At 34.0% G+C, this 27621-nt stretch overlaps 1 protein-coding gene across 6 annotated transcripts in view; it reads left to right on the forward strand.

The window, feature by feature from the left end:
• FSD1L (fibronectin type III and SPRY domain containing 1 like) overlaps positions 1-27621 on the forward strand; it is a 65927-nt gene that overhangs the window by 14695 nt on the left and 23611 nt on the right. For 5 of the 6 annotated variants that reach the window (XM_034664221.1, XM_034664222.1, XM_011235322.3 and 2 more), the window contains exons 2-8: positions 556-651; positions 3119-3250; positions 7499-7600; positions 16077-16099; positions 20277-20398; positions 25464-25673; positions 26971-27069. In XM_034664221.1, coding sequence (XP_034520112.1) covers positions 556-651; positions 3119-3250; positions 7499-7600; positions 16077-16099; positions 20277-20398; positions 25464-25673; positions 26971-27069 — 784 coding nt within the window. The remainder of the gene's footprint in view (positions 1-555; positions 652-3118; positions 3251-7498; positions 7601-16076; positions 16100-20276; positions 20399-25463; positions 25674-26970; positions 27070-27621) is intronic. The other variant, XM_034664220.1, reaches the window with a different exon arrangement.

The raw sequence follows: 27621 nt of genomic DNA on the forward strand, positions 1-27621 counted from the left end.
TAGGAAACTATCAAAAAGTCTGAGGTATTTGCTACTAAAATTACTTAAATTACTCATTATGGTTTTCCAGCATCTGTAAATATTGCAATGAATTTTGTAATTTTAGCTACAAATTTATTATCTACTTTCATATTTCTAAAATGCTTTTGATTTTTATAAATAAATAAAATGTCAACTTTTATTGCCTCTTTTTCTTCCTCATATCCTAACATCGTATTAGAAAGTTTCGTTTGTTTTTGCAGCATTTAAGGATTTGGTTTTATTCCTTAGCCCTGGCCCTATAACCTAAAATAATACTATTGGTATTAATAATATTGATCATCTTCAGTATGAAAGGTATGGTGGTGATTAAATTGTACACCAGGAATAAGAGGTTGTAAAACAGCACAAATACATATCTCATCTTTTGTAATGATAGGCCTTTGGAAATTAACAATGAGAAGCTTTACATTTCTACTCCTATGTAGTATATGGTTTATTTAGAGAATTGTTATGATTAATAATTCTCTTATTAAAATATCATGATACTAAGTGTTTTTCTTGTTTTAATCCTAGGAAGCTCTACAAAGGATCATTTCAACCCTGGCAAATAAAAATGATGAAATTCAGAACTTTATTGATACACTAAGTCAAACACTAAAAGGAGTTCAGGTATGAATCTTTTTAAAAAATGTTTGTGTAATATGTCACAATGATAGTTGGGTCAAATCAGAAGTATAAATATACTACATCAACTCTAGATTATAAATTAAAGGAGGTAAGAGTAAGGTTTTTATTAATTATTTTTTAAAATGCATATGCTTGGTTTTTTTTTAAGATTTTATGTATTTATTTGAGAGAGAGAGAGCGCACAAGTGAAGGGGAGGGACAGAGGAAGAGGGAAAAGCAGACTCCTGGCTGAGAAGGGAGTCCCATGTGGGGCTTGATCCCAGGACCCCGGGATCATGACCTGAGCTGAAGGCAGACACTTAACCAACTGAGCCCCAGGTGACCCAAGAGTAAGGTTTTTAAATGGCAGATAAATAAAAGTGTTTTCCTTACTATTTCTATATTGTCAATGGAAAGATCAAATAGTAAGGGAAGAAGAAAACTCTGCAATAGTAGTTGGTAGGGAATGTTTTAGTGCTGACTTTTGACCCTTTCCATTATAGATTTGTCTTTTGTAATTCCAATTAAGAGCAAATTATATTTTTTCAGAGTACTGGGAAGCTAACCATCTCTTTTATAATAAATAGCAGAAGGAAAATGTGGATGGTAAGAGGTCTGCTTGTAGAACTGGAAGAAAGTAAAAAATAAAAGTAAAAAATAAAGTGTCTAATGAGAAAGAGGAATACTTAAGGAAATGGTCCCAGGTTTGGGCAGATAATCCATACTGTATGAAATCAAATGTTGATGAATATGCCTTAACAAATTTAATAGTCATTTTTTTGTGAAATAAACAAGATCTATAGGACACTTGTAGACAGTAAATCCTTTCCTGTGGTTTTTGTTTGAACCTATGTTATTGCCTGAGTGTTGGCCTGTAAACCTTATGGTCCTTGTATCACCTTTACTTCTGAATTTGTTGTAATTAAAGTTAGTTGATTAAGATCTTCACCACTTTAACTGTCTTTCTCAAACTATTTTACTGGAAAATTTGGTGAATCCATGAATCCACTTTCTTTAAATAAGCAAAGCTAGTTGTCCTAAGGCTCTTGGTCTGTATGGAAGAGAGTCATCACATTTGACATCTGGAAAAAGGGACCATGAGCTAGCCCAAACTATTTTTCTGATTAATAAATTATTAGTACTCTACCTTAGAATCCAGGAAAAAAATAGAGGAGGAATTTAACTACATTCTTGTCACTGGAGATGGGAGCATAAGAGGTAGTAGGCAAGAGACTGTAAGGATGTGCCTATTGGTTATTAAGGAGTAGTCCATTCTCTTTTTACAGATGAGTAAACTGAGGTCCAGGAACTTAAGTGGCTTGTCCAAGGTCACATTGTTACTAAGTGGTTAATGTGAGATTTGGCTTTGGTACTTTGCCTACTGGACTGCACATTTCTTTTGCCACGGCTTGTTCTCTTATCACTGTAAATTAGTAAAATGATTAACACCACTTTTGGTAAGACTCCAGTGAGGTGATTTCTGGTTTTTATAAAAATTATAAGCAAAAGTTTGGTTTATGTTATTACAGTAAATTGTATGTATTTGTTCTCTTAACCAGTGCCAATTCTCTTAATTGAATGATTCATCGAAGTCAAAAAATGCCTAACATAATTTCTTCTGTCTTATAAGTGCTGCAAGTGTGGAAATTGCTTATCTAGAGATTTCACAGATATTTTAAGTTATTGTTGAAATAGCAGCAGCTTGCTTAATTGAGGCAGTGAGGAACTCTGGGAAGTCAGCAGGCTTAAAATGCTTTATTGATTCTGCCTCTAGTAACTAGTTGTGTGGCTTTGGGCAAGTCACTTTTCTGTATTTTAATTCCTAAAATTTAGGAGTTTGACTACAAATTTTAGTCAGTAGATGACTTCTGAGGTTCCTTGGTACACTAAAATTCAATGTTTGATGAATCTTTTAGGTCTAGTAGGGAATTGCTTGGTCTTTTAAGTTCTGTATATCTTATGTAAATGCACTGTTTTAGACAACCTGAAAGATTTTAATATTTACACAAAGTTAGCCCGTCCCTATATGTGCAAACTGTTCTTCAGTTATGGGATCAGAATCCCTGGAATATTTTATTAAAATGCATCATCGATGATTCTGATGCACAACAGAGGTTGAGAACCACTGGCTTAGGGTCTGCCTTGGAACCTGAAGGTCTGGACAAGTTGGCAACCTTAAAACAACCTTTCACATTGCTCTGTGGAAACAGTGTTCTAAAAGGTGAAAAGAATATGGGCTAGTCCATAAAAAGCTGCTTAACTCATAACTGAGATAGTCCTATCAGCATTAGCAGCCCGCTTCTAGGATTTACCTGTTTTTAAAGCCTATGTCAAATACTAGAATTTTGTTGTTTATATGATTTTAGCCTGAGGTAGTTTATATTGTGAATCTGTTCTCTCCTTTGATAAGCGTATCTTTTAGTTTCCTAATGTTTGACAGCTCCAGTAAAATCATCATTTTATTAAACAGGAAAATTCTTCTAACGTACTTTCGGAGTTAGATGAAGAATTTGATAGTTTATATTCTATTTTGGATGAGGTGAAAGAAAGTATGATTAACAGTATCAAGCAGGAACAAGCTCGTAAATCTCAAGAGTTACAGGTGAGATCATATAACATATTTAAATATGAATAATTTTAGTCTATTTAATACTTGGTTTACTGACAGCAAAAATCAGTGAATTTCTGTGAATAACTACTTTTATTTTCTAGAAAAATGATGATTAACTTTGTTTTGGTTACAGATATCTTGTTTTTTCTTAATTGTGATAAAAACCCAAGATTTACCCTTGTAACCATTTTTAAATATACAGTTCAGTAGTGTTAACTCTGTTGACGTTGTGTAACAGATCTCTAGAACTTTTTATCTTTATTTATTTTTAAAGATTTTATTTGTCAGAGAGAGAGAGAGCATGGGAGAGCATGAGCAGGGGGCAGAGGGAGAAGGAGAAGCAGGCTCCCTGCTGAGCAAGGAGCCTGATGTGGGACTCGATCCCTGAGCCGAAGGCAGACGCTTAATCTAGGCAGGCATCCCTAGAACTTTTTTTTCTTTTAAAACTGAAACTCTATACCCATTGAGCAACAACTTTCTATTTACCCCTTACCCCACCATCTGGCAACCACCAATGTGTTTCCATGATTTTGATTATTCCAAATACCTCATATAGCTGTAATTATTCAGTATCATGGCTCAGGTCATGGGCTCAGGGTCCAGGGATTGAGCCCTGTGTCAGGCTCTCCGCTCAGCGGTGAGTCTGCTTCTCCCTCTTCCTCTGTGATCTCTCTCACTTTTGCTCTCTCGAATAAGTAAATAAAATCTTAAAAAAAATAAATTGAGATGTGACCTATAACATTATGTTAGTTTTAGGTGTACAGCGTAATAATTTAGTTTTTATACATATTGCAAAATGACCGCAAGAGTAAGTCTAGTTGACATCTATCACCACACAGTTTACACACTTTTTTCCTGAAATGAGAACTTTTAAGGTCTACTCTTTTCTTTTTCTGAGACTATTCACAGATTATTGCTTTAAATTGTATGTCATATATTTTTTTCATCAGTTTCAGAGATAAAGTTTAGTGATTCATTAGTTGCAGATAACACCCAGTGCTCATAACATCAGGTGCCCTCCTTAATGCCCATCACCTGATTATCCCTTTCCCCCACTCACCTCACAACTCCGTTTGTTTCCTGTAGTTAAGAGTACCTTATGGTTTGCCTTCCTCTCAATTTCCATTTTATTTTATTTTTCCTTCCCTTCCCTTATGTTCATTTGTTTTGTTTCTTAAATTCCACATATGAGTGAAATCATATGGTATTTGTCTTTCTCTGACTGACTTAATGCATTCAGCATTATACTCTCTAGTTCCATCCACATTGTTACAAATGACAAGGATTCATTGTTTTTGATGGCTGAGTAATATTCCATATCTTAATCCATTAATCTGTCGATGGACATCTCGGCTCTTTCCGTAGTTTGGCTATTGTGTACATTGCTGCTATAAACCTTGGGGTGCATGTGCCCCTTCGAATTACTATGTTTGTACCCTTTGGATAAATACCTAGAAGTGCAATTGCTGGGTCATAGGGTAGCTCTATTTTTAACTTTTTGAGGAACCTCCATACTGTTTTCCAGAGTGGCTGCATCACTTTGCATTCCCACCAACAGTGCTAGGGGGTTCTCCTTTGTCCACATCCTCACCAACATCTGTTGTTTGCTGAGTGGTTAATTTTAGCCATTCTGAGTGGTGTGAGGTGGTATCTCATTGAGGTTTTGAATTGCATTTCTCTGACCGAGTAGTGTTGAGCATTTTTTCATGTGTCTGTTGGCCATTTGTATGTCTTCTTTGGAGAAATGTCTGTTCATGTCTTCGCCCATTTCTTGACTGGATTATTTGTTTTTTGCGTGTGGAGTTTGGTATGTTAAGATCTACTTTCTTGGCAGTGTTTAAATATACAATACAGTAGGGGCACCTGGTTGGCTCAGTTGATAGAGCATTTGACTCTTGATCTTGGGGTCATGAGTTCAAGAGCTTACTTTAAAAAAATATACAATATGTATTAATTCTTTTCACCATGCTGTACATTACATTCCTAGGACGTATTTTATAACTGGAAATTTGTACCTTTTGACCACCATCACCCATTCATCCATATTTTTAAATTTTTTGGTAGTAGCCATCTTAATGGGTGTGAGAGGATGCTGTTTGGAAGTGGTGGCTCCAAGATGTTAGGATCATTTTCTCTTCCTGTATCATCACTTGAGATCTTCATTTTTTCCAGTGATTCTGTTGTTTTCTTTTTTCCTTTTTAAATCTTACACCTAATTATCCTTTGTAACTCTTAATACTTGCCTCTCAATGCTACAAAAATTTTGAAAATTTTTTTTTCATAGGAATAGTGATCTAGGGGAGATGAAGAGATTTTGAGGGGACAGTAGGCTGTAAAATAAGACTGAGTTGTTGAAATATAAGCTTAGTGAACATAACTTCATTGTTGTTATATGATTCAAAGGAAAAGCTATGATGATATCAGCCTAATGTAATTCAAACCATAAAGCTGTATTGGGATAGTTTAAAAACCAATTATTGAAAAGAATCACAACTTGGCTATCAATATCATTCCTTCTTTAGTTGGAGACAGTAGAATATCTCTGTTCTTTTGGGTTCACAAATTTGATAGCATGTTGTTCTCATTAAAATTTTATCAGTTACTCTAAATAACTGACAAGTAACTGCTCTTTAAATTGTATTACTTTGTACCCTTTTTTAAAAACTTTCCCTCTTGACTTGAAAGCAAATTCATAGCATTTTCTTTCTTTTCTTTTTTTTTAAAAGATTTTATTTATTTGAAAGAGAGAGCGCGCGCGTGCACATGCATGCACAGGAAAAGGGGGAGGGGCAAAGGGAGAGGGAGAAGCAGAGTCCCCGCTGAGCAGTTATGGGTTGGATCCCAGGACCCTGAGATCATTACCTGAGCCAAAGGTAGACACTTAACTGACCGAGCCACCCAGGCGCACCCATTGCATTTTCTTAGATATTTTATCTTAAACTTTGACCTCAGATTGGATTCTTTCACTTTAATAGTTTCTTGAGATATATTCCTTATTCTTTTTGTTATTTTTTTATTTTAATACTACGTTAACTTAGTCTCCCCTGTGTAGACCATTTATAGCTACTACTTTGTTCTCAGTGATTTTGCTTAAACTTTTCATAAAACTGTCATACAAATGGGATATTTCAAATGGTGGTTTGTTAATTATTCTCTGGAACTCATAAGAGTTTTACTTATAGGAATAGTAGTATTTTTAGGAAATCGTGCTTAGGTTCTTAGAATAACATATGAAAACCTATTTTAACCCAAAATATGGCAAAACTACTCTTTTCCAAAATAAAAATATAACAAATCCAGAAACGAATAAAGTGATCCATAGTTTATCCTTAGTGCTGATCTTAAGGGATACCTAAGTAGATTTGAATATGGCATAGATAGTAATAAATAGATATTAATGTTCTGAAGAAGAATCTTGGATTTATTAAAAAACTTAGAAATAGATCTGTTTCTTTGTTTAAAGGTATCACTAACAATATTTTTGCATGACTGGGCTTAGTTTTAGACCACAGATGATAGAGTGACAGAGAACTGAATAAGAAAGACTGGTACATGAAATTAATACATCGCTATAACAGGGCACATCACTGTAACATTACCATCTTTTGTTCTTCTTTATTCTTTTTGAAATCTTGGCACTTGCATTTGTGATTTCTGTGCTATCCACTTTTGGATACTATAAATTAGCATTTTTGGTAGTATGTATTACTTGAGTAATATGATAACTGGAGTACGTAAATTGTGCTCAACTGCATGTACCTGTAACTTGATTCATAAACTTTAGTTTAAATTGTTAACAAGAAAACTTGTCTTCATTTATAGAGCATGTTGTCTGCAGATGGATTGTTTTGATATTTTAATTTAAATTGTTGATAGTTAAAAAAAATAAATTGTTGATAATTTCTGACAGCCCTGATTGAGAAAAATCTTTAAGTAAATTTGACCTGGACTATTTATAATTGCTTTATTTTGTGTTGTGTTTTTAAATGATGAGAATATCTATGTCTGTATGCACTTAAGCTGTTTTGGACAAATTATGGAAAGATGTTAAGTACAATATATTAAGATAGTTAAAATTTGTTACATATATGACTAGTGAATATGTTGCTTTAATAGCTTTTTTAAAATATTTTTGTTCAATTTTTGCTATTAAAATTGTAAGTTCATTATAACAATATATATTTAAGATTCTCATGGAAATAGGAAATTTTATTTTAATGATTTATTATTGTTTTTTAGAGTCAGCTCAGCCAATGTAATAATGCCTTGGAGAACTCAGAAGAACTACTAGAATTTGCAACACGGTCATTAGATATAAAGGAACCCGAAGAATTTTCAAAGGTATAAAAAAACAGCCAAAAAATCTAAACTAACCACTTAAATAGAAGAATCTTATTTTAAAAAATGATGTTTTCCCTTTCAATTTTGGATTTATTAAGTCGTTTTTAATACTAAAAAAGTCTTCGAATTTCTTAAGTAAAATGCTATCTATTCATTTATTCTAAAGTGAACACCTGGATGTGTCTTTGGGGGTCATAAACAAATTATTTAATTTCTCTGTAATGCTCTATTCAGATAAATCAAGTTATTTTCCTTTTCAGTTACATCCCTATTGGTCATTTACTTTAAGGGCACTTGTGTATTTTAGCTTAGTCATACCTTTGTTACAAATATTTCATGACTAAGTAAAGAAGATTAATATTTCCTATTAACATTCTTAAAAATCTAGTTTTGTATTCCTTCCCTTCTATGAACTGAATGGAAAACATCACTTGATACATATGAGCACTGTAACCTAGTGAAATTTGCTATTAAATTTATTATTAAATGTCCCACTGTTTAGTGTAATTATCTGAATGTTTTATTAAAATATGAAAATGTAGGCTCTTATTTGAAGGGTATGTTTGGCATGAAGTATAAACAGTAGAATAATAAGACTGCTAATGTTTTAAGCTAGGGCCTGATATTTAAGAGATTCTGAATTCTAGATTCTAATTTTTATTTTAACTAGTGTCATTTTTAAATGATTACCAAATTATCAAATCAAATCTCTATTTGATGTAGAATACAGATACAGAATATATTTAAAAATGGTGTGAGAAAAGTGGCAGCTTGAGCTATTATAATTAGGAAAATATATACTGTATAGTAATCTTATCAAGATTTTTTTTTTTGGTCTTTGTGTACTATGTAGTGAACTGCATTAGTGTTAGAAAGGTGGCTTTATAATCCATTTGTGTCCATCTAATAATTTCATGACTTTTCTGTGAGCTTGAAGGTAGAAAAATCTTCCTTGAGAAGATAACATTTGGTGGCTTACATCCTTGCATTCTGAAAATGAATTTTTTAAATGGGTTCCTTTTAATGAAATGAATCAAAACAAAAGTTCTTTTGCTATAAATCCATGAACTAATTAATCCTTGAATTTAGCAGTAGATTGTAAGTAGATTCATCTTTGCACTTGATAGGACTTGTTGTAAAGGAATTATGAGGAAAATATATCATTCTTAAGTACTTTAGAAGATAGATACATCACCTATTTAGAGGACGTTTATGGGATAACCTCAAATGTCTGGAACATAGCCAAAAACCATACAGAAAGCAAAAAATATCTGAGTCATCAAAATTAGTGTCATAGAGTTCATGGGCAAGAATTCATGTTCTTTTTTCATAATACTTTTTCAGAATCTAGTGACTATTATATACATGGTGCCACTAAATTTTTAGTTTTTTCTTCAGTTTCCTTGTTGTTAACAGAGTCCCCTTCTAGGGGAGTGGGGCAGCTGTTAATGACAAATGTAATCATAGCAGCAAGAATTAACAGATGAGAGCCTGAGAGTGAGGAAGAAGAAGACAGGAAAACCATAAAACACGGACACAAGTACTCAAAAACAACTTGAACCCAGTTGCATTTAAGTAGGGATTGGTGTTCGGAAAACTGTGACCAAGCTTGTTTCTCTCAAGTTTCCCTTTCCACTATTTTGAGAGTCCTTTCCCCTTTCTCTCAAAGGCTACTGTTTTCTCTCTTTCCTTTGTCCTTTTCAACTTTGTTAAAACTTTTCCCCAGCTGATTGTAAACTGGAAAGGTTCTGACAGAATAAATCACATTGTGGTTTAAACATATTTTCCTAATGTTCCATGTTGCTTCTTATTTTATATTTCTGGTTTTCCAGCATTTTGCAGTACAGCTTAATAGCTTGAACCATTTGGAAATGTGGTGAAGTAAATTATGTGTATTTCTTACCTAGAAATTGGAGTTTATTGTTCAAGAAAAATGCTAAACTGGGAGTTGTTTGCAATTATTTTCTTAGTACATCCAAATAGTATCCAAATAATGGTTTGATTCCAAGTAAAAAACCAAGTTCCCTTGCTTTGCCAGGTGCATGGACTATAGGCTTGCCTCAAAGACCTAATTGCTGACAGAATAGGGAAGATAACTTTGAAGATTAATTATTAGAATTTGAAGAATAATTATCAAGTATATTGTTAGATATTTGGAAAAAAATTCTTTTAAGGTGTACTGTTTATGAATATCCCATATTAAAGTGATTAAATCAGATTAGTATGAATAATTCATGGGCACAAAAAATCATAGGCTAAAATCCAGCCCATGAGTCTTTTTAGAGTTCATTATCTTCAAAAAGAATACTTTAAATACTAATATTTAAATGATCACGTTGCAGTACCTCAGCATGAGAATTGAATGTGAAGCTATGCTGTGTTCCCAGCATCAGGCAATCTGAAAATTAATGAGTAAAAATGGCACAGATGGGAAAGAATTTTGGAACATACTTTCACTAATTTTTAAAAATTTGGTATTACAAATTGGTTTTATTTTCACTATTTTTTTTAATTGTTAAAAGTTTGGTTGATAGTAAATACATGAAGAAGGATCAACGGCGAATTAAATTTGGATCATTTGCTTTATTTCTGGATGGACAAGTAGCCCAAACCCCACCAAACCTGGCTTCTCTGCTAATAACTGGCCTGCAGAGCATTGCTTGGATCCTTTGACAAAATTACTATTTTTATTCTCCCACCCCTGAATTTAGAACTTGAATTCTGCTTCTGAAAAGAACTGAGTCTGTGGGGCAATTTCCAAGTCACTAAGCATCTACTCCCTCACTATATTGCCACCCATAACCCAGTTGTCAGACTAGAAGGGAGTGAATGGTTACCTGTACACGGAGCCTTCAGTGGAATAAAAAGTACAGAGTAGGGTGAAAGGGGAACGGTGTCTTCTGCACTTGATCACAGATGAAAAGGGAATGGGTTTTGTGTATTTTCTACTTCAGACTCACAGTAACTCACCTTTGGCATATTGTCCAGTCAGAGTCAGCCTCTGACCACTGGGAGGAGCAGACGAGAGGGGTAGAAGTTCACGATGTTTTCAAGGGAAGAAGTATCGGGAGAAGTGCTTTCTGTGGGTTGAAGTCAGGAATGCTGAGAGAGAAGAGGACGACCTTCACTGAAAGCTTGCATATTTCAGTTATGAAGGCAATTAAAAACAAATGTAAATATTTGTTAAGAATAGCCCAGACTATGGGGCGCCTGGGTGGCACAGTGGTTGGGCATCTGCCTTCGGCTCAGGGCGTGATCCCGGTGCCCTGGGATCGAGCCCCACATCAGGCTCTTCCGCTATGAGCCTGCTTCTTCTTTTCCCACTCCCCCTGCTTGTGTTCCCTCTCTCGCTGGCTGTCTCTATCTCTGTCGAATATATAAATAAAAAATCTTAAAAAAAAAAAAAAAAGAATAGCCCAGACTATAATTTTTCACTTTTATTTCATTTGTGGGTGTTTATGTCTTACGGAAGTATAGTTTCCTATTATATAAATGTGCTTAGTTATAGAACAGATACATGCAGTACTGTATTCAAAGTTTATTTCAAGTTGTGTGCTATAGCTTTGTGAAGACTAAAATATTTTTTGAAAAGTAGTTCTTTCTATAAACAGATAAATATATAGAAAATATAAAAGTTTTAGCATACGGAATCAACTGCTCTGCAGTGTTGTTGTTTTTTTAAAGCTGGTATTTTTGCCAAAAGGAAAATAGCATTTTGAAGCTATCTCTTTTTCACTTCCTCTCACTGAGTCCCTTTGATTTCCCAAGTCATTTCTTAATATGGTACCTTGGGAGTGAGGGTAGGAGTCTCAATTATGTATTGCAAAAAGTATTGGGAAAGTATTGTATGTTTGCCCCTTAGTCATTTTCAGTTTGTCTCAAGGAAACATTACAAAAATTTCTGTCCCAAATCTAGTAGGAAAATCTGAGGTATAAAGCAATGTGAGCATACAGACAAGACTTGAAAAGTTTCTCAGTGTTGTGTGGGATTCAGAGTATTAGTAGGAACTCTGTTGGGCTTAACTGCAAATCAAGATTAAAGACGAATCCTGTCAGGCAAATGCCAGTTTTGAAGTCTAGTTTTTGCTGGATTCATCATTTTGACAGTATTAGTGTATTTTTCTCTGTTGTTATTTAGAAACAGATAAACAGTTGGCCCTTAAACAACATGGGGATTATGAGCACTGGCCTCCGTGTAGTTTAAAATCTATGTGTGACTTTCAACTCACCCACAACTTAATTACTCGTAGATGAGAAGACTTACCTAAAACATAGTCGATTAACGCATATTTTGTGGTATATGTATTATATGCTTCATTCTTACAATAAAATAAGCTAGAGAAAAGAAAATATTCCTAAGAAAATCATAAGGAAAAGAAAATACATTTACCGCACTGTGCTGTAAAAATCCTGCATATCACTGGACCCGTGCAGTTCAAACCTGTGTTGTTCAAGGGTCAGCTTTATTATTTTTGTTGCTTTTTATTAATGCTCTGATTTTAACTAACTTTTCCCTTGCGGCCTCTTCATTTCAGCCTATATTTCAGAGAATTAGATTGTTAAAACGCTTAGCTTATTTTGGATAAATTTAAAAAGTTGCTGTGTGCAAATAAGATGGCTTAGGATGGACTTTAGGGTTTGGAGATATTTCAGTGCTCAGCACCTTATAGATGAGGTAACTGAATTCTGAAAGAGTTAAGTGACTTGCTGGTTAGTGTGGTATGAAACTCAGATCCCTTGAGCCCTGGTCTAATGCTCCATATTTTTTGCTGAGGAGTTTTAGAATTTTTGCTGATTGGGAAGAAATTTGTAAATCTCAAATTTTGTTCTTTTTGGGTAAATGATTCTCATTGAGTACAATAAGCAAGATCTAAAACTTCTTAATTTTATTATTATTCCTGTTTTAACTTTAGAAAATACTGTTCAGTTAGCTGCTCCACGGTAGAGTTATTTTAGGGTACTTTGCGTCTAACATCTTTCTATAAATGGGAAAAATGACCATATTAAGAAAAAATATAGAAACAATGAGGTCTTAATTTTTAGAGTGCTTGATAAATTCATGGAAGAAAATAGTTTCTATATCTACTTATAGCAGATTAAAAACGAGAGATTGGGAAAAGATCTGGTTTAACTTCTTTATACCTTATTGGTAATTATGAAGAACCATTTGCGATTACTCCTACTGATACTCTTATTGTAGATCTTTTTAAGGAAGTTTGGTTTGAGGTGACAGATTCTTAAAACTGATAAAGGATCAGAATTGTAAGATTTATTTTGAAAACATTTATTGAGAGACAGAGGAAGGGAATGAGAGAGAAAGAAGCCATCTCTGATAGGAATAAAGAGAAATGAAGTGTTGGCAAACAAGATTTCAGTAGAGATTGAACTAGAAATAGTGATTGAAATTGAAATAGAAAATAGAGATATTGAGCAAGGTAATATGGCTAATGCTTCTTGAAGGCTTTCAAATAATATACAGTAGTATTACCCAAAAATCTAAAGATTCAGCTGAGGCCTGTTCATAACTCACTAAGTGGAATTATATAGATGCAAATAAATATGTTAGAGATAGAGCAAAGGTAAATTCTGGAATCATTTGGAACTTGGTAAGCAGAAATGTTTAATTGACAAAACACATCACTCTTTTTTTTTTTTTTTTAAAGATTTTATTTATTTATTTGACAGAGATAGAGACAGCCAGCGAGAGAGGGAACACAAGCAGGGGGAGTGGGAGAGGAAGAAGCAGGCTCATAGCGGAGCCTGATGTGGGGCTTCGATCCCATAACGCCGGGATCACGCCCTGAGCCGAAGGCAGATGCTTAACCGCTGTGCCACCCAGGCGCCCCAAAACACATCACTCTTGAAATTAAAACTTAGAGGAATCAAACAATAGGTAATGTGTATCTTTTGGATAGATTTCTACTTTGGGATAAGAAATTCCAGAAAAAAAAAATTAAACCATTTATTTTCCAATTTAAGACGTTTTTTAAAATTGGGCCCTTTTAGAGAAGTATCTTCAGAATATGAGACTTTCTACCCTTTTATCATTGCACAGGATAACTTTTTCAACCCCTTCTGCATTTACACAGTGTATATACTGTTAAATTCAAACCTAAATGAAAGAGGAACCGCTGAGTCTTCAGTTTGAGCACCTGGTATGTTTATATATGAATGCACAAGACAATAATTTTTCCAACATCATTTGCTTTTCATCTGTTCCTTTTCTGGTTTGTCTCAAGCAGCCTGGTACATTAAATGATAACAAGAAAGCTTTACATGCATGTGCACATGTGCACACTTGTACACAGACACACCAAAAAATGGCACCTTACTAAGTTAAGTAATACTAGACACAAAATTGAATCATTATGGTTAGTTTAAAAGACCGTATTGGCGGCTCAGTCAGTAGAGTATGTGACTTTTAATCTCGGTTGTGAGTTTGAGCCCCACATTGGGTGTAGAGATCACTTTTTAAAAATTGTTGTAAGGAAATTAAACATATATACTGTATAAAGTTCTTGAAAGATGAAAGAAAATCTCTGTTAAAAAAAAAGACAGTTATGGTCTTCATATTGTTGGGTTCTTTGTGAGTGATTGGTAAGTAACATTCTTTTAACCAAGTTCTAAACCAGTTGGGAAATAAGATAAAACAATAAAGCTGATAAGAAGCCAAATACCAATCAAATGATATTGGAGTATTTAGCTTATATCAATGGGCAAGCATTGTAATATTAATCCTAGAGTTAGCGAGACTTGCCCATTCAGGTATGGTCAGTACAAGGGTACCTCAACTCTGTGTATGTGTGTGAGAGCCTGTTTCTGTGAAACTTCCTACGTAGAGGGAAAGAAGAGTATATGTTCTCTGTAGACAAGCAAGCTGCCAGAAAGAGGGAAAATAGCTGAGCTACTTATTTCTAGTTTCTCCTTTCAAACTCATAATCAGATTAAGTCCTTTTACCTCACACAGAGAAATGAAGGAATAGAGAGGCTAAAGGAGTAGTGCTAATGGCACTTCTCCGTATATAAAGAAACAACAAGAGCAGAGGAGTTTCTTCTTTCTCTCTCCTGACATTTATATTAAAATCTTTGGTTGTAATTCTTGCTGTAATGACAATAATTTTAAAAAAATGAGTGTAATTGACTTTCCTAACATTTCTTATTCCTAGTACCAAAGTAGTGTTATGACTTAAGACACATAATGTCACAAATTGGGTTGTTTGCTGTAGAATGTGGAGCTTGGAATGGATCTTTAGAAACAGTAAGGACTACAATTTCTTAATAAAGGAAAGAGAATGATTAGTCTACAGGTCTCACAATTGATTGTGGTAGTGTTGGAAATGTGCATATGCTGACCTCCTAAATGTTAGTTCCGGTTTTTTGTGTAGAAAGGCACTCAGACCAGAATATTTTAGGATGGATATAAAAATGACAATACCAATAAGAACAATATTAGAATTGAAGAAACAGCAATATTGCTATATCAAATTAGTGTCCAATTGAATTTAATAATTATGAATACTACCATGTGCCAAGCTTTATGCTAGGCCAAAGATAGAGTGTAGAGCAAAACAGCCCTGGTTTATATTGGATGCATTGTTAATTATGGTGGTCAGTTTGGGGGGAAAAAACTTTTGTTGAATATATTATATATAAATGTGAAGGGGACAATAGGTTTCGTGTATATTTTTTTTATTGTTTTTCTGTATACTGTACAGCTCCAAGGTAGTTGTGCCCTTTCCTAAACTTGTGCTAGCATTCTCAAAAAAAAAAAAAAAAAAAAAAAAAGATATCTCATGCTGAGTAGGTTTAAGTTAGCAGCTTCTATGAAGTCATCTCAGGGAAAGACCTTATTGCCGGAAGTATTTCTCTGGTTTCTCCTTGTCTGAATTTTTGTCATAACGTTGCTCTTTGGGGTGAAGGATTGAAGAACTGTGGTCCAGTTTTATATGTTAGCAGGCAAGCTCTCAAAATGCAGTCTTTGCCCAGGGAAGGCATATAGAGAAAACTTGGAACAACCATGATGAAGTGGTGAAGGAGATCATTGAAGAAAAATTGGAAAGCAGATTTGAAATGTATAAGAAAACCATTAGATTGCATAGAAATGTGTGCCCCATGAAGGAGATTGATTGTTCTAGTTGAGGAGTGTCAGACTGAATTGGAAGTGGAGGTGTATTTTGATAATCTTAAGGTAAGGAAAAACATGCAGTCATCTGGAATTAGTTTGAAGTGTTTAATTTTTCTCTTTTTAAGGTGATTTATATGGGGTCTGGATTTTTTTTTTTTTACACTATAGTTCTAACATCACATTATGCAAGCTGATGTGAACTGTACAAATTTCCTGTAATTCATGTTTTGGTGACTGTGAACTAATCTATTCCAGGGTTTATATCCTAACTTTTCTTGCATGTCACTGCCATTGAAACTTGCATGAAAAGCACTAACTGCCTTCTTTCTCTTCTCCCTGATTTGCTCCAAGGCTGCCAGACAGATCAAGGATAGGTATGGTATAAAACCTACATTTTTATATAAGTATCAATATTGAAGTCAGAAATGAAATTCAAGAAGTTTCTTATTAGACTTTTGTTGGTTAAAATAAAAATACCTAATGGCCATGTACAAAAAAAAAGAAAATCTCTTTTGCATATCTTCTAGAATAAACAATATATCACCAAGATTTTCTTAAAAATATAGTTGTGGACAATTATGTACTTCCAAAAGAATTTCATTTCTGGTATAATATAGTTAGTTTTAGTACAGTTCCTAATTAGCTATGAATGGATGGAGACCCATTTTGGATAATTAAAAATAGATATATTCCTGGAATGTGTTTTTTTGTTGTTCATAAATTTAAAAAATATGTCTTATTTTCTGAGAAGTCATAGCATTTTTAATAGTACTTAAGAGCTGAAGCTCTCCTATTTCACTGCTCTCCTGTTTAACACCTTTGTATTCTCATTCCATCCTGTTCCTGGTGCCATCTCTTTCTGTTTCTCATGCCACTACTATCTAATGTGTGGGAAGAGAAAATTAAAGAAAATGATGAAAGACTGTCTTAAAAGGTCTTTCTCATTGGTAGAGCCAGGATTAACAAAGGTAATTTAGTATTTGCTCTAATGAATACACCAAAGGGCTAAAAGAGCTACTGGCAGTTCTGGATTGAGTGACCACAGAAGGGATGGTTTTGATCTTCCTGGCTAATCACTGAGCATTGACTGTAGTGAGATTATCACTTAAGGTTTCTTTCTTTGAGGATTTGAGATTCTCTGAAAGTTGTAGCTTTTCAGAGCACCACTCTGAATCCTAGATTAAATTATTTATTCTTCATCGGATAATTCACAAAATTATTCATCATAGAGTGTGTGAAAACCAGTGTGTCCGTTGTTAATTTTGGCTGAAGCCTTCAATTCTGTTTTTCTGATGGTCTGTTATTTACTAGAGGCAAGATTCACATGGCACTTATAGTACTCTTAGCACAAAAACTAATTTTTATGTAGTTTTGGTATATTTTATTATCAGGGAGTGGTTAAAGACATGGATCGTCTTATCAATCCTGGATGTAGAAGGGTGATTATGAGAGTTTGAAGGTAAAAAGTATTGGCTGTATGAGGAGTGGATGCTAGGTAGGTCAGTTTTTGGATAAGGTATAATTGGGTTGTATCTGCTGGAATTTGCTACATGTAATCAATCTTTCACTATGGCTAGATTATTCTTCTCTTTAGCCACTTTCTTCACTAAGTCTTGCTATGGTCTCTGACTTTTTGGATTAGAAGTCATTTCCTAATCAAGCTTTGGCCTATCTAAGGACTTTGCGAGAACCCTTGCAAGATCTTCTCTTGTCCTCTCCTAGGAATCTATATGGTTCTTGCTTCCAAGAATTCCTGTCCTTACCCCTGACAAACAAATCTGATTTGTTTGTCAGAATTTAATGATGAATTTTCATGGTTGAACACAAAGCTTCAATGAAGCTTGACTTCTTTGCCTCTTCTAAGCCCATTTCTTGGCTCGATTTCATCAGTTTCCAGGTGATCTCAGGAGTCAGGGTTCCTTTTCTCTGTCAAGACAAACTCCTCCCCACCCAAAGTCTACACGTTATTCATTTTGGCTACCCATGAAATTTTTACCTACCGCCCAAGAACACTTCTGGGTCTTGGCTTAATTTTTTCAAGTTGATTTTTAACTTCAAAATGTCCAGGTTTCTCTGATATAGATGATTGATAGATAGATAGATAGATAGATAGATAGATAGATAGATAGATAGATAGATAGATACAAGGTGCTCTCCCAGGAAATAGGCTTCTAGAATTCCATCATTGCCATTTATGACATAAAATAATTTAAATATATAGTCATAGTAAAATAATTTTTGCTAATGGAAGAAAGGATTATTCCCCTATATTAAGGGCAGAAGTGGAATTTTAAGGAAGAGTGTGTAACATACCTGAGCAATCAAATATATAAAAATAAAAGCATCCTGAGAACTGAATATTTATCATTTGTTGTGATAGAAGTTATGCAGGAGAAACGTGGGAGTGACAGGAAAAACTAAGCAACTGAAATGAAAAGATAATAGCAGATCTCTATAACTTTATAGATCACTAGTATGTACTTATGGATGCTTTTAGTAATGTTGGAAGATGATTAGTTGAGGTTTGTTATGGACTTATGGTTCTTGAAAGAAAGGGATCATGAAAGGGTGAGTCAAGTTAATTAAATAGATACTTTGAGGAAATTCAAAGTGTTCATATGTTTTACAGTTATTTTTTCTTTGTAAAAAGGAAACTAAGGGGAAAGGATCTTTGTATTTCACCTGTACTATAGGAAATAAACCAAGAAAGTCAAGGTGAATTAGAACATTCCTAACCATATGGATCCTGTAATGTTAGAATTATCTGTGGGTTTTAGGTTGATTTGGGCTTTCAGGCACAATTATCTAAATGTATTCAGTTTAAAAATAAAAAATTCACTCTTTTGAAAGATTATAGCATTGTTGTACATCTAAGTTGATTTATGGAGATTGAAATTTTTATTGACTAGAAAATAAAGGTCATTATTCTTGGTTTTTAGGTTTTGATAGACCTTTATAATGCACTTTTGGAGGACATTCTTTTTCTTTGAGGCCATAGTGATTAAAATCAAGTTTTGTAGATAAAGTTTCAGATTTAAATTCCCTAAAACACCAAAAGATATTTTTTTCAACAGTTCTCAACAAACATTTAAATAGGTTTAGAAGCATCCAAGTAGGTTCAAACCCATTCATTGATTCAGTGGTCATTTACTAAGCACCTTTCTGAAAATAGCTCTTTCAGAAGTTTTCAAATCAAAAGATACTTGGGGCTTTAAAGAACAAAGTAAGACTTAGCCTTTGTTCCTAACTTCTTATTGATATAATCTGAAATTTAATTATTAAGAACTAACAGCTTAAAGTAATGTGTGTGAAATATTCAGATTTATTCTTGGCTTTCAGTGAGTTCACTTCCCCATAAGTTGTATTTCACTGTAGCACGTTCTTCTTGATCAGTAGATCAGCTGTTGTTGACTCATTGTTATTAATAAAGTGATTACTTTCCTACTTTTAAAGTGAAGTAAAATAACTGAATACAACAACAGTTTAACATTTTTTATCCCAAAATAACTGAATACAGCAACAAGTTTTATGTCTTTCATACCACATATCCCTGGGTAGATTTGGCAGATCTGAATGACTAGGCCTGGTATTCCCTTTGTTCCTCAGCTCTATTTACTGCTTCTCCCAAGTTGTGTGCTAGCAGGACAACATCCATTGATAGTACTTTTGTATCATTCTTTGACTAAGGATAATAAGGAAGTTACTTTGTGATATTTGTGGAAATTTACTGTGATATGAAAAATTGAAATTTGAGATAAAATGACAAATTACTAGAATATGAGGATTTTCTTTAATCTCTAGTTTTAATTGACAGAACAGTGCCCCCATACTTTGGGTAAAATGAGGTCTGGTATGGCTTCTTTCTTTTTTTGTTTTTTTTTCTTTTGTTGTTTTTTAAACCACATTCATCTATTAATATTTGTTGAACTATTATTTCCATGGCATATGGTTTCACAAGGCTGTTTCTCCTTGTATCCTTCCATATAGCTGATGTCGATACTTACTAGCATGGTATTCAAAATTGTGATTTCACATCTCTCCTTTCTCATCCGTGCCCTCCCTATCTTTAGCAGCTACCAGGCTGTACAATAGGTGGTCAGTGTACTTTTACTCTTAAATTAAGGATACATCGAGTAGTTGTGACTATTAAGGAGAATGTACAGTTCATTATTTGGCATATGAAAAGGAGTGAGTTTGGCATCAGGAAGTCAGTGAGATTGAGTATACAGAGGTTCAGATAACTGCTGGGTCTGTTAACGATGATTTATATGGGATATTTTCTCTTGTGATATTTTTGTGTGTAATTTTATAAAACTACCTGGAGGAAAGTTGCTTAAAGTTATGTTAAATACCTAAATTTAAAAACATTTTACAGTTTTTTTAATTAATTTTCAAAAGACTCTGAGAACAAATTTCTTTTTAGCTTTGTTACCTTTGTTATTGTTTCTGAAATCACTAAAGTGAAATAACTTCTGTCTTTTCCTTTATAAATTAAATATGGTATACTCCCATTCTTTTATTTTTTTAAAAGTATATTTATGTTTGCCGTAGAGTAACAATGGCTTCAGCCTTTCGCCTTTCGTTGAAACCAAAGGTCAGTGACAACATGACTCATTTAATGGTGGATTTTTCTCAGGAAAGACAGATGCTGCAAACTTTGAAGTTTTTGCCAGGTAAGTATGTACATATATTACTTGTAAAGTGTTTTTTTGTAATGAACTTTGAAATATAAATATTAAGAAGTATAGTGTAGGTTGTTTTCTTCATTTAGCTAAGGAATAATTAAATTTGCTAGTCTTTATTTTTAGAGAATTATTTTACTGATAGTAAAAATTCCATTTTGAGAATCCAATTAAAGGGATATCTTTTATTGTTAGTTTGGCAGAGAGAAGCAATATATATCATGATGGTTAACAGTGGGTTCTGGGACCGGACTTGGACTTGAATCCTGACTGCCATTTACTTGCTGTGAACCTTGAACAAATTATTTAACTTTGTTTCATTTTCTTCATCTTTAAAATGTGATGTTCTTCTTCATGGGTTTGTATAAGGATTAAATGAATTGAAACCTCTAAATCACTTGAAAATAGTACCTGGCACATACTTAACACTCAGCAACATATCAGCTGCTGTCATTACCGGTATAGTTGTGGTTGTTGGCTCAGATGGACTTTTATTTCCAGTAATAATATGTTAACATTGGTTTATTAGAGTATTAATAGGATATTCCAGTAGCCAAAACCATTTGAAATTGAGTCCCAAATTATTTTCCACATGTGTGAGAGAGCCAACTAAGTACCTTTTGTTGGTATTCTCTTTTTAGCTAAGACATAGTGATTTGAGGGATCAGATGCTTTTTTACTTATTTACAGGTGCTTTTTACTTACAGATTCTAGTTAGAACTGGCTGTAATTTTTGGAGGTTAGCTGTTTTTGAATAGAGAATGTTGATTTCTCTGAATATTTGGTCAGGGACTTTAAAATATGATTGTAAAGACAGGTTAGTAGTCATGAAACTATAATGAAACTTAATAAGGATCGTATAAGTGAAGTATTAACTTGTGTGGTACAGGTCAGAAGTTCTAGAGGAGTTCATAGAAGGAAAAGATGAGAGAAGGCACCATAGGTGTAGACTAGAGGAAGAAGGTATACTTGTCGTGGATATCTACCTGTAAATTGGCCTTTCAGAATTACAATTATATTGTAATTCACACTACTTCTAAATTCAAAAGGAGAGTCAGGAGTGATGGATCGTGAATGTACACATGAGTATTATTTTGATTTTTTGAAAAAAAGTATTAAAAAGCAATCTTCTCAACACTACTTTCTTTCTCTTGGGTTTTCTGTGATGGCTTGACAGACCAAGGCCATCTTTACTATATAGTCAAGTAGATTGCATGCACAGGTAGGAAGGATGTCCTCTTTTGGCAAACTGTTAAGACAGTCTAAAGCAATGAGGTATAATAAAAAATAAGAAATCCTTTTGTGGAGGAGTTTCGTCTGAAAGGAAAAATATAGTAGGTCGTTAAAATTTATGAAAGATGAATTCATATCGCTAATTTTTTATTCTGCTATAGCATAAGAATTTCCCATAAGATGGAGCCAGATTAATTTAGAAAAACGAATACCTTCATCCTTTAGTAACTATTCCATAAACACCACAAAAATCAACTCTACACTGTATTATGTATAGTAATATGAATTGTAGACTTACTTGAGTTTGAAAATGGAAGTGGTGGCGATGGGTGATAATAACTACAGTCATTTTCTTCTACCCTAAGCTATTTTTTATACATTGAAACTTAAGAATTTATATCCTTCTCCTCTCTGAGCTTCTGCAGCCAAGAAGAGAAACATGCCTGTGGCAATGTTGATGCCATTTGTCCTTTCACATTCACCTGCGGAGAATGTCAAATTCTTGAACCAATTTCCACACTATTGCCGGTTAAATGTTACTTTATGGAAATTCCTGTGAATTGCTTTCCATTCTCATTTTCAAAGAGAGTTCTGCATTCCTAAGTAATATTTTATAAGTGTACCACCTTTCATCTTCCCCTAAAGTTCTCTCCCTCATATGATGAATGCTTCTCTTAATTCTGTATAGAATCTTGGGTGAACTTTCCACATATTAGATCCAAGTAAACCTTAATTTGATGTACCACTCTTCTTTCTTGGATTTTTTTTTTTTTTTCATTTTTACCTTAGTTGCCACTTTTAGCAGTTTGTTCTCTTTTGGGGGCCATTATTCACAAGAAAGAAGTATCTACTTGCCAGTACATTCTTACTAGAATGGGAGCTGAATTAAGATGTAGATAGTGGGGTGTTGCTGGGCCTGCTTACAAATTAAATGATTCTTGCTTTCTATCAGCCTCTTGGAACTCTAAGTACAGGGTTTTGTTGTTGTTGTTGTTGTTTGTTTTTTGGGGTTTTTTTTTTGAAGATTTTATTTATTTATTTGACTGGGAGAGACACAGCCAGAGAGAGGAGGAGGAGCCAGATATGGGGCTCGATCCTAGGACTCTGGGATCACGCCCAGAGCTGAAGGCAGATGCTTAACGACTGAGCCACCCAGGCGCCCCTAAGTACAGGTTTTTGACTCAGCAAAATTATGAAATTGCTGCATGCCATAGGCCTCACGTGTAGGCAGTGTAGAGCGTATTAAATTCATAAATGCCTGTGGTTTATTCTCTTGACAATGAATAGTAGTCTGTATTGCTTATGTTTCAATAATAGAGATTAGCATCTTTTATTTGTTATAGGGACAAGAACCCTACAAAACAGATGAAGGATATTAACAGTAATGACAAATGATAAATATTTATTTGGTTGTCTTTTGTCTTACTAATAAGGTATATCAGATTCTAAATATTTATTGTACAATCACACACATACAAGAGTTGAAATTTGGAGACTATAGTTAATGGAGATCAGTTGTCCCATTTTTCTCCCTTCCTCCTTTTCTTACTTGTTAGGCTTGAAGATGTAAAATTTACATCAAATTCTTTTCATCGTGGTCTTTTTTTTCTTTTTTTTAAAAGAGTTTGGTGGAGCCTGATGCTAGGCTACGGGGCTTGAACTCATGCCTCTGAGATCAAAGACCAGGGCTGAAATTAAGAGTCAGACATTTAACTGACTGAGCCACCCAGGCTCCCTGAGGACTCATCTTGGTCTTGATTTTTTTATCTAAGATGTAAAATAATTGGTTTACTTTGTTATTTGTTAAGTTCCATATTGCTTTGCATTTTAACTTTTGTATATAATTCCTTAGTTGTCATAGTTTTTAAAAATTAATATTTTGTGGGGTGCCTCGATTCTTGATTTCAGCTCAGGTCATGATTTCAGGGTCCTGAGATCGAGCCCCACATCGGGCTCTGCACTGGATGTGGAGTCTGCTTGAGATTATCTCTGCTCCTCCCCACTGCACGTGTGCACACACTATCTCTTGCTTGTGCGCTCTCTCTCTCTCTCTAAAATAAATAAATAAATCTTTTTAAAAATTAATACTTTGTTTTTTAGAACAAATTTAGGTTTATGGAAAATTGAGTAGATTACACAGAGACTTATCATGTATCCCCTTCCTCCCCTAAATACAATTTACCCTATCATTAGTATGGTACATTTGTTACAATTGATGAACCAATTACATTATTATTTTTTTTTTAAATTTTTTTTTTAAGATTTTATTTATTTATTTGACAGAGATAGAGACAGCCAGCGAGAGATGGAACACAAGCAGGGGGAGTGGGAGAGGAAAGCAGGCTCATAGCAGAGGAGCCCTGATGTGGGGCTCGATCCCACAACGCCGAGATCACGCCCTGAGCCGAAGGCAGATGCTTAACCGCTGTGCCACCCAGGCGCCCCCACTTACATTATTATTAACTGAAGCTCATAGTTTACATTAGGGTTCATTTTTTGTGTTATACAGTTCTTTGGATTTTGACAAATGTATAATGTCCCATATCCACCATGACATTATCATACAGAATAGTTTCACTGTTCTAAAATTCCCCTCTACTCTGCCTGTACATCCCTTGTTTCCTGCAGCCTTGCTATAATGGCTTGTGAGTTCCAGGAATTTTTTTTCTTGAATCTTCAGATTTTCTACATTGACATTGATGCCGTCAGTGAACAAAGAAGGTTTTATTTCTTCCTTCCTAATCTGTATACCTTTTGCTTCCTTTTCTCATCTTACTGCATTTAGCTAGAACTTCTAGTACAGTGTTGAATAGGAGTGGTGAAAGGAGACTTGCCTTAGAAGAAAAGTATCTAGTTTCTCAGCATTATGATGTTAACTAGGTTTTTTGCAAGTGTTCTTCATCAAGTAAAGTTCTCCTGTATTCTAGTTTGCTGAGTTTTTGTCATGAGTGGGTGTTAATTTTGTCAAATATTTTTTTCTCTGTTGATATGGTCATACGATTTTTCTTCTAATGTGATCAATTACATTAATTGATTTAGGATGTTGAACCAGCCTTGTATACTTGGAGTAAGTCTTTTAAAACTCTTTTTAGTGACAGAATGCTTAAATACAATATTTGCAGTTTCATACATCTTAGACACATGTATATCACTGGAGGATCATGTTCTTCAATTAAGTCTCTTGTTTTGCACATGGAACACCTGTTGATGTTGAGGAGCTATGGAAAATCTCTTCTATGGAAAAAAAATGAATTACTGTTCATACATGTTAGTTAGGGCTCATTTACCCTGGTTTATTTTAATGAATCATAGAACTCTTTGCAGAAACATCTAAAAATCCTGAAGTATTTTTGGGGGGGTTGGGGAGTTCATTTTTTTTTAGTGATAAATTACAATTATTTTATAAATAAGATTTTAAAAATACATTGAAAATATCTTTAATTACTTTAATCATTGATTCAAAGCAGACTTTTCTATTTTGTCATTATTGATTTAATCAGTAGTCTACAGCTGTTTGAAGTAGCAGATTAAGAAGTGTGTGTTGAGAAGCAAGTTATTCTTGATTCTCTATCTTTGGCATGTTTGAACTGCTTTTTGCCAGCTAGGATTTTCATAAACTTTGAATAAGTCTATAAAAAAAACCTTTCAAATATGAATTTTTAAATGGAACTTTGAAAAAGTTATCTCGCATTTATTAGCTTATCCTTTCTCTTAGCTTTATTCAGTTTGCACCACTGAAAAGCAACATGAAAAAAGCAGTTTGAATGACAAACATAAATATGAGTACTATAATAAATGAGAAATGAACCTTTTTTTCCTTCAGTCCCTAAAGCTCCAGAGATAGATCCAGTAGAGTGTTTGGTGGCTGACAATTCTGTAACAGTAGCTTGGAGAATGCCAGAAGAAGATAATAAGATTGATCATTTTATACTGGAACATCGGAAAACTAATTTTGATGGACTTCCACGTGTAAAGGATGAGCGATGTTGGGAAATAATTGATAATATTAAGGGTACTGAGTATACACTGTCAGGTAAAAGGACTGCATTTCATGAATCTCATTCTCAGAAAGTAAATGTAATTGTGAAAAATATTTTGAGTTACTTTAAAAGATTAAGTTTCTTTAGCCAAGCTGACTTTCTCTATATTCATTATAGAAGTAAGTTTCTCTTAAAATATCAGGAAAACTTTCATTTTAATTACTTCTGGATATTTGTGATCTGGTAAAACAGTGTATGTAGAACAAACATGAAGGTGTTCTGGAAATAATATTTCAGAATAACATTTAATTTTAACCTTGGTTTTCTAACAATAAAAAAGCTGTCAGTTTTCTAGGTGTATGTACTACCCTAAATTTCAGTGGTACTGTGAATACTGTTGCTTTTACCTTTTTATGATTAGCTTCACAGTAATATTTACAGAGCTGTGACTTGGTATTAGAAATTCGTGTTAGCCTTTTAAAAGTCTTTAAAAAGGTATTTATGCACACACACACACAAAAGGTATTTTCACATTTAGGGGATTTGGGGTATTTGAAATGGCCAAATGTTTCCAGAGTTGTTCAACACTTGTTATGCATGAGCAGTAACATTACCATTATTGAGCACTTACTGTTTGTCAGGAGTTGGGCTGAAGTGTATTACACAATACATCTCATTTAATTTTTACATTTACGAGGTTGGTTTTATCATTTCTGTTTTGCAGATACAAAAACTGACTCTGTCAAGTTGTTGACGGTCCCATAGCTAGTAATTTTTGGACTGGAATTTTAAAGATTTTATTTTATTTTTTTTAAGTAATCTCTACATTCATCGTGGGGCTCAAACTTAAAATTCTGAGAACCAGAGTTGCATGCTGTACTGATTGAGCCAGCCAGGCGTGCAATGGATTGAAATTTTAATCTAGACTTGACTAACTTCAGAGTTTACTATTAATTCATATGCTTTACTTTCTCTTTAAATTCATTTTTCACATGAAAAGACAATGTTTCATAAATATAAAAATTCTTTAGGGTGTCTTCTTTCCAGTAGCATTTCTCCTTGAATAAAACATTACTTTTAACAAGGCTTGAGAGTACCTTTTTATCACTAGGCTTAAAAAAAAATCCACATTGATAAACTGTATATAATTTATTTCTTTTGGAGAAAGCAATAGATAAATCATGATTCCTCTTATTTGAGGCATTATCATCGTTTTAACATAAACATGCACTCTCCTGGAGTAAAGAGATAGTTCCAAGGAGGAAAAGTGTCTGTATGATGGTTCATACTCATACATTTGGAGTAGATCCCTTTATTTTTCATATCTGAAAACCATTTTCATTTTTTCAGGCTTGAAGTTTGATTCAAAGTATATGAATTTCAGAGTACGAGCTTGTAACAAAGCTGTAGCTGGAGAGTATTCTGATCCAGTGACTCTAGAGACCAAAGGTAAGATCATAGATATTTATACAGCTTAACATCTGAAATTCAAGACTGCGACAGGAAGCATTTCATGTATGGTAGCACTTCTTCCCCACTGCATGTGCACATACATACACATACTTGGAATTCCCAGCAGTAGGAATTTTAAGTTGGAGAAATTAGGATTACAAAATTGGTTTTCATTAGTTCATCTTTTATGAACTAATGGTGTTCAGATGGGTAAAACAGACTGAGATGATGGGCTTATATTCTCTAGTGGATGTTAGTTTATAAATTGCAATCTAGTATAAATACATAGGCATCAATGAGGTTTGCCCACAGATTACTCAGGGAATAGATTATTGCTCAATAATGGGGAAGTACCATTTCATTGGTCTTAGTGTTTGTAGAGAAAGACTAAGTTGATTTTAATCCTTTCAAGAGTTCTCACTGTGAGGGGCGCCTGGGTGGTTAATTGTCTGCCTTCAGCTCAGATCATGATCCCAGGGTTCTGGGATTGAGCCACACATGGGGCTCCCTGCTTGGCGGGGAGCCTGCTTCTCCCTCTCCCTCTGCTCC

This window comes from Ailuropoda melanoleuca, chromosome 7 (genome assembly GCF_002007445.2).
Source record: "Ailuropoda melanoleuca isolate Jingjing chromosome 7, ASM200744v2, whole genome shotgun sequence".
Lineage (NCBI taxonomy): Eukaryota > Metazoa > Chordata > Mammalia > Carnivora > Ursidae > Ailuropoda > Ailuropoda melanoleuca.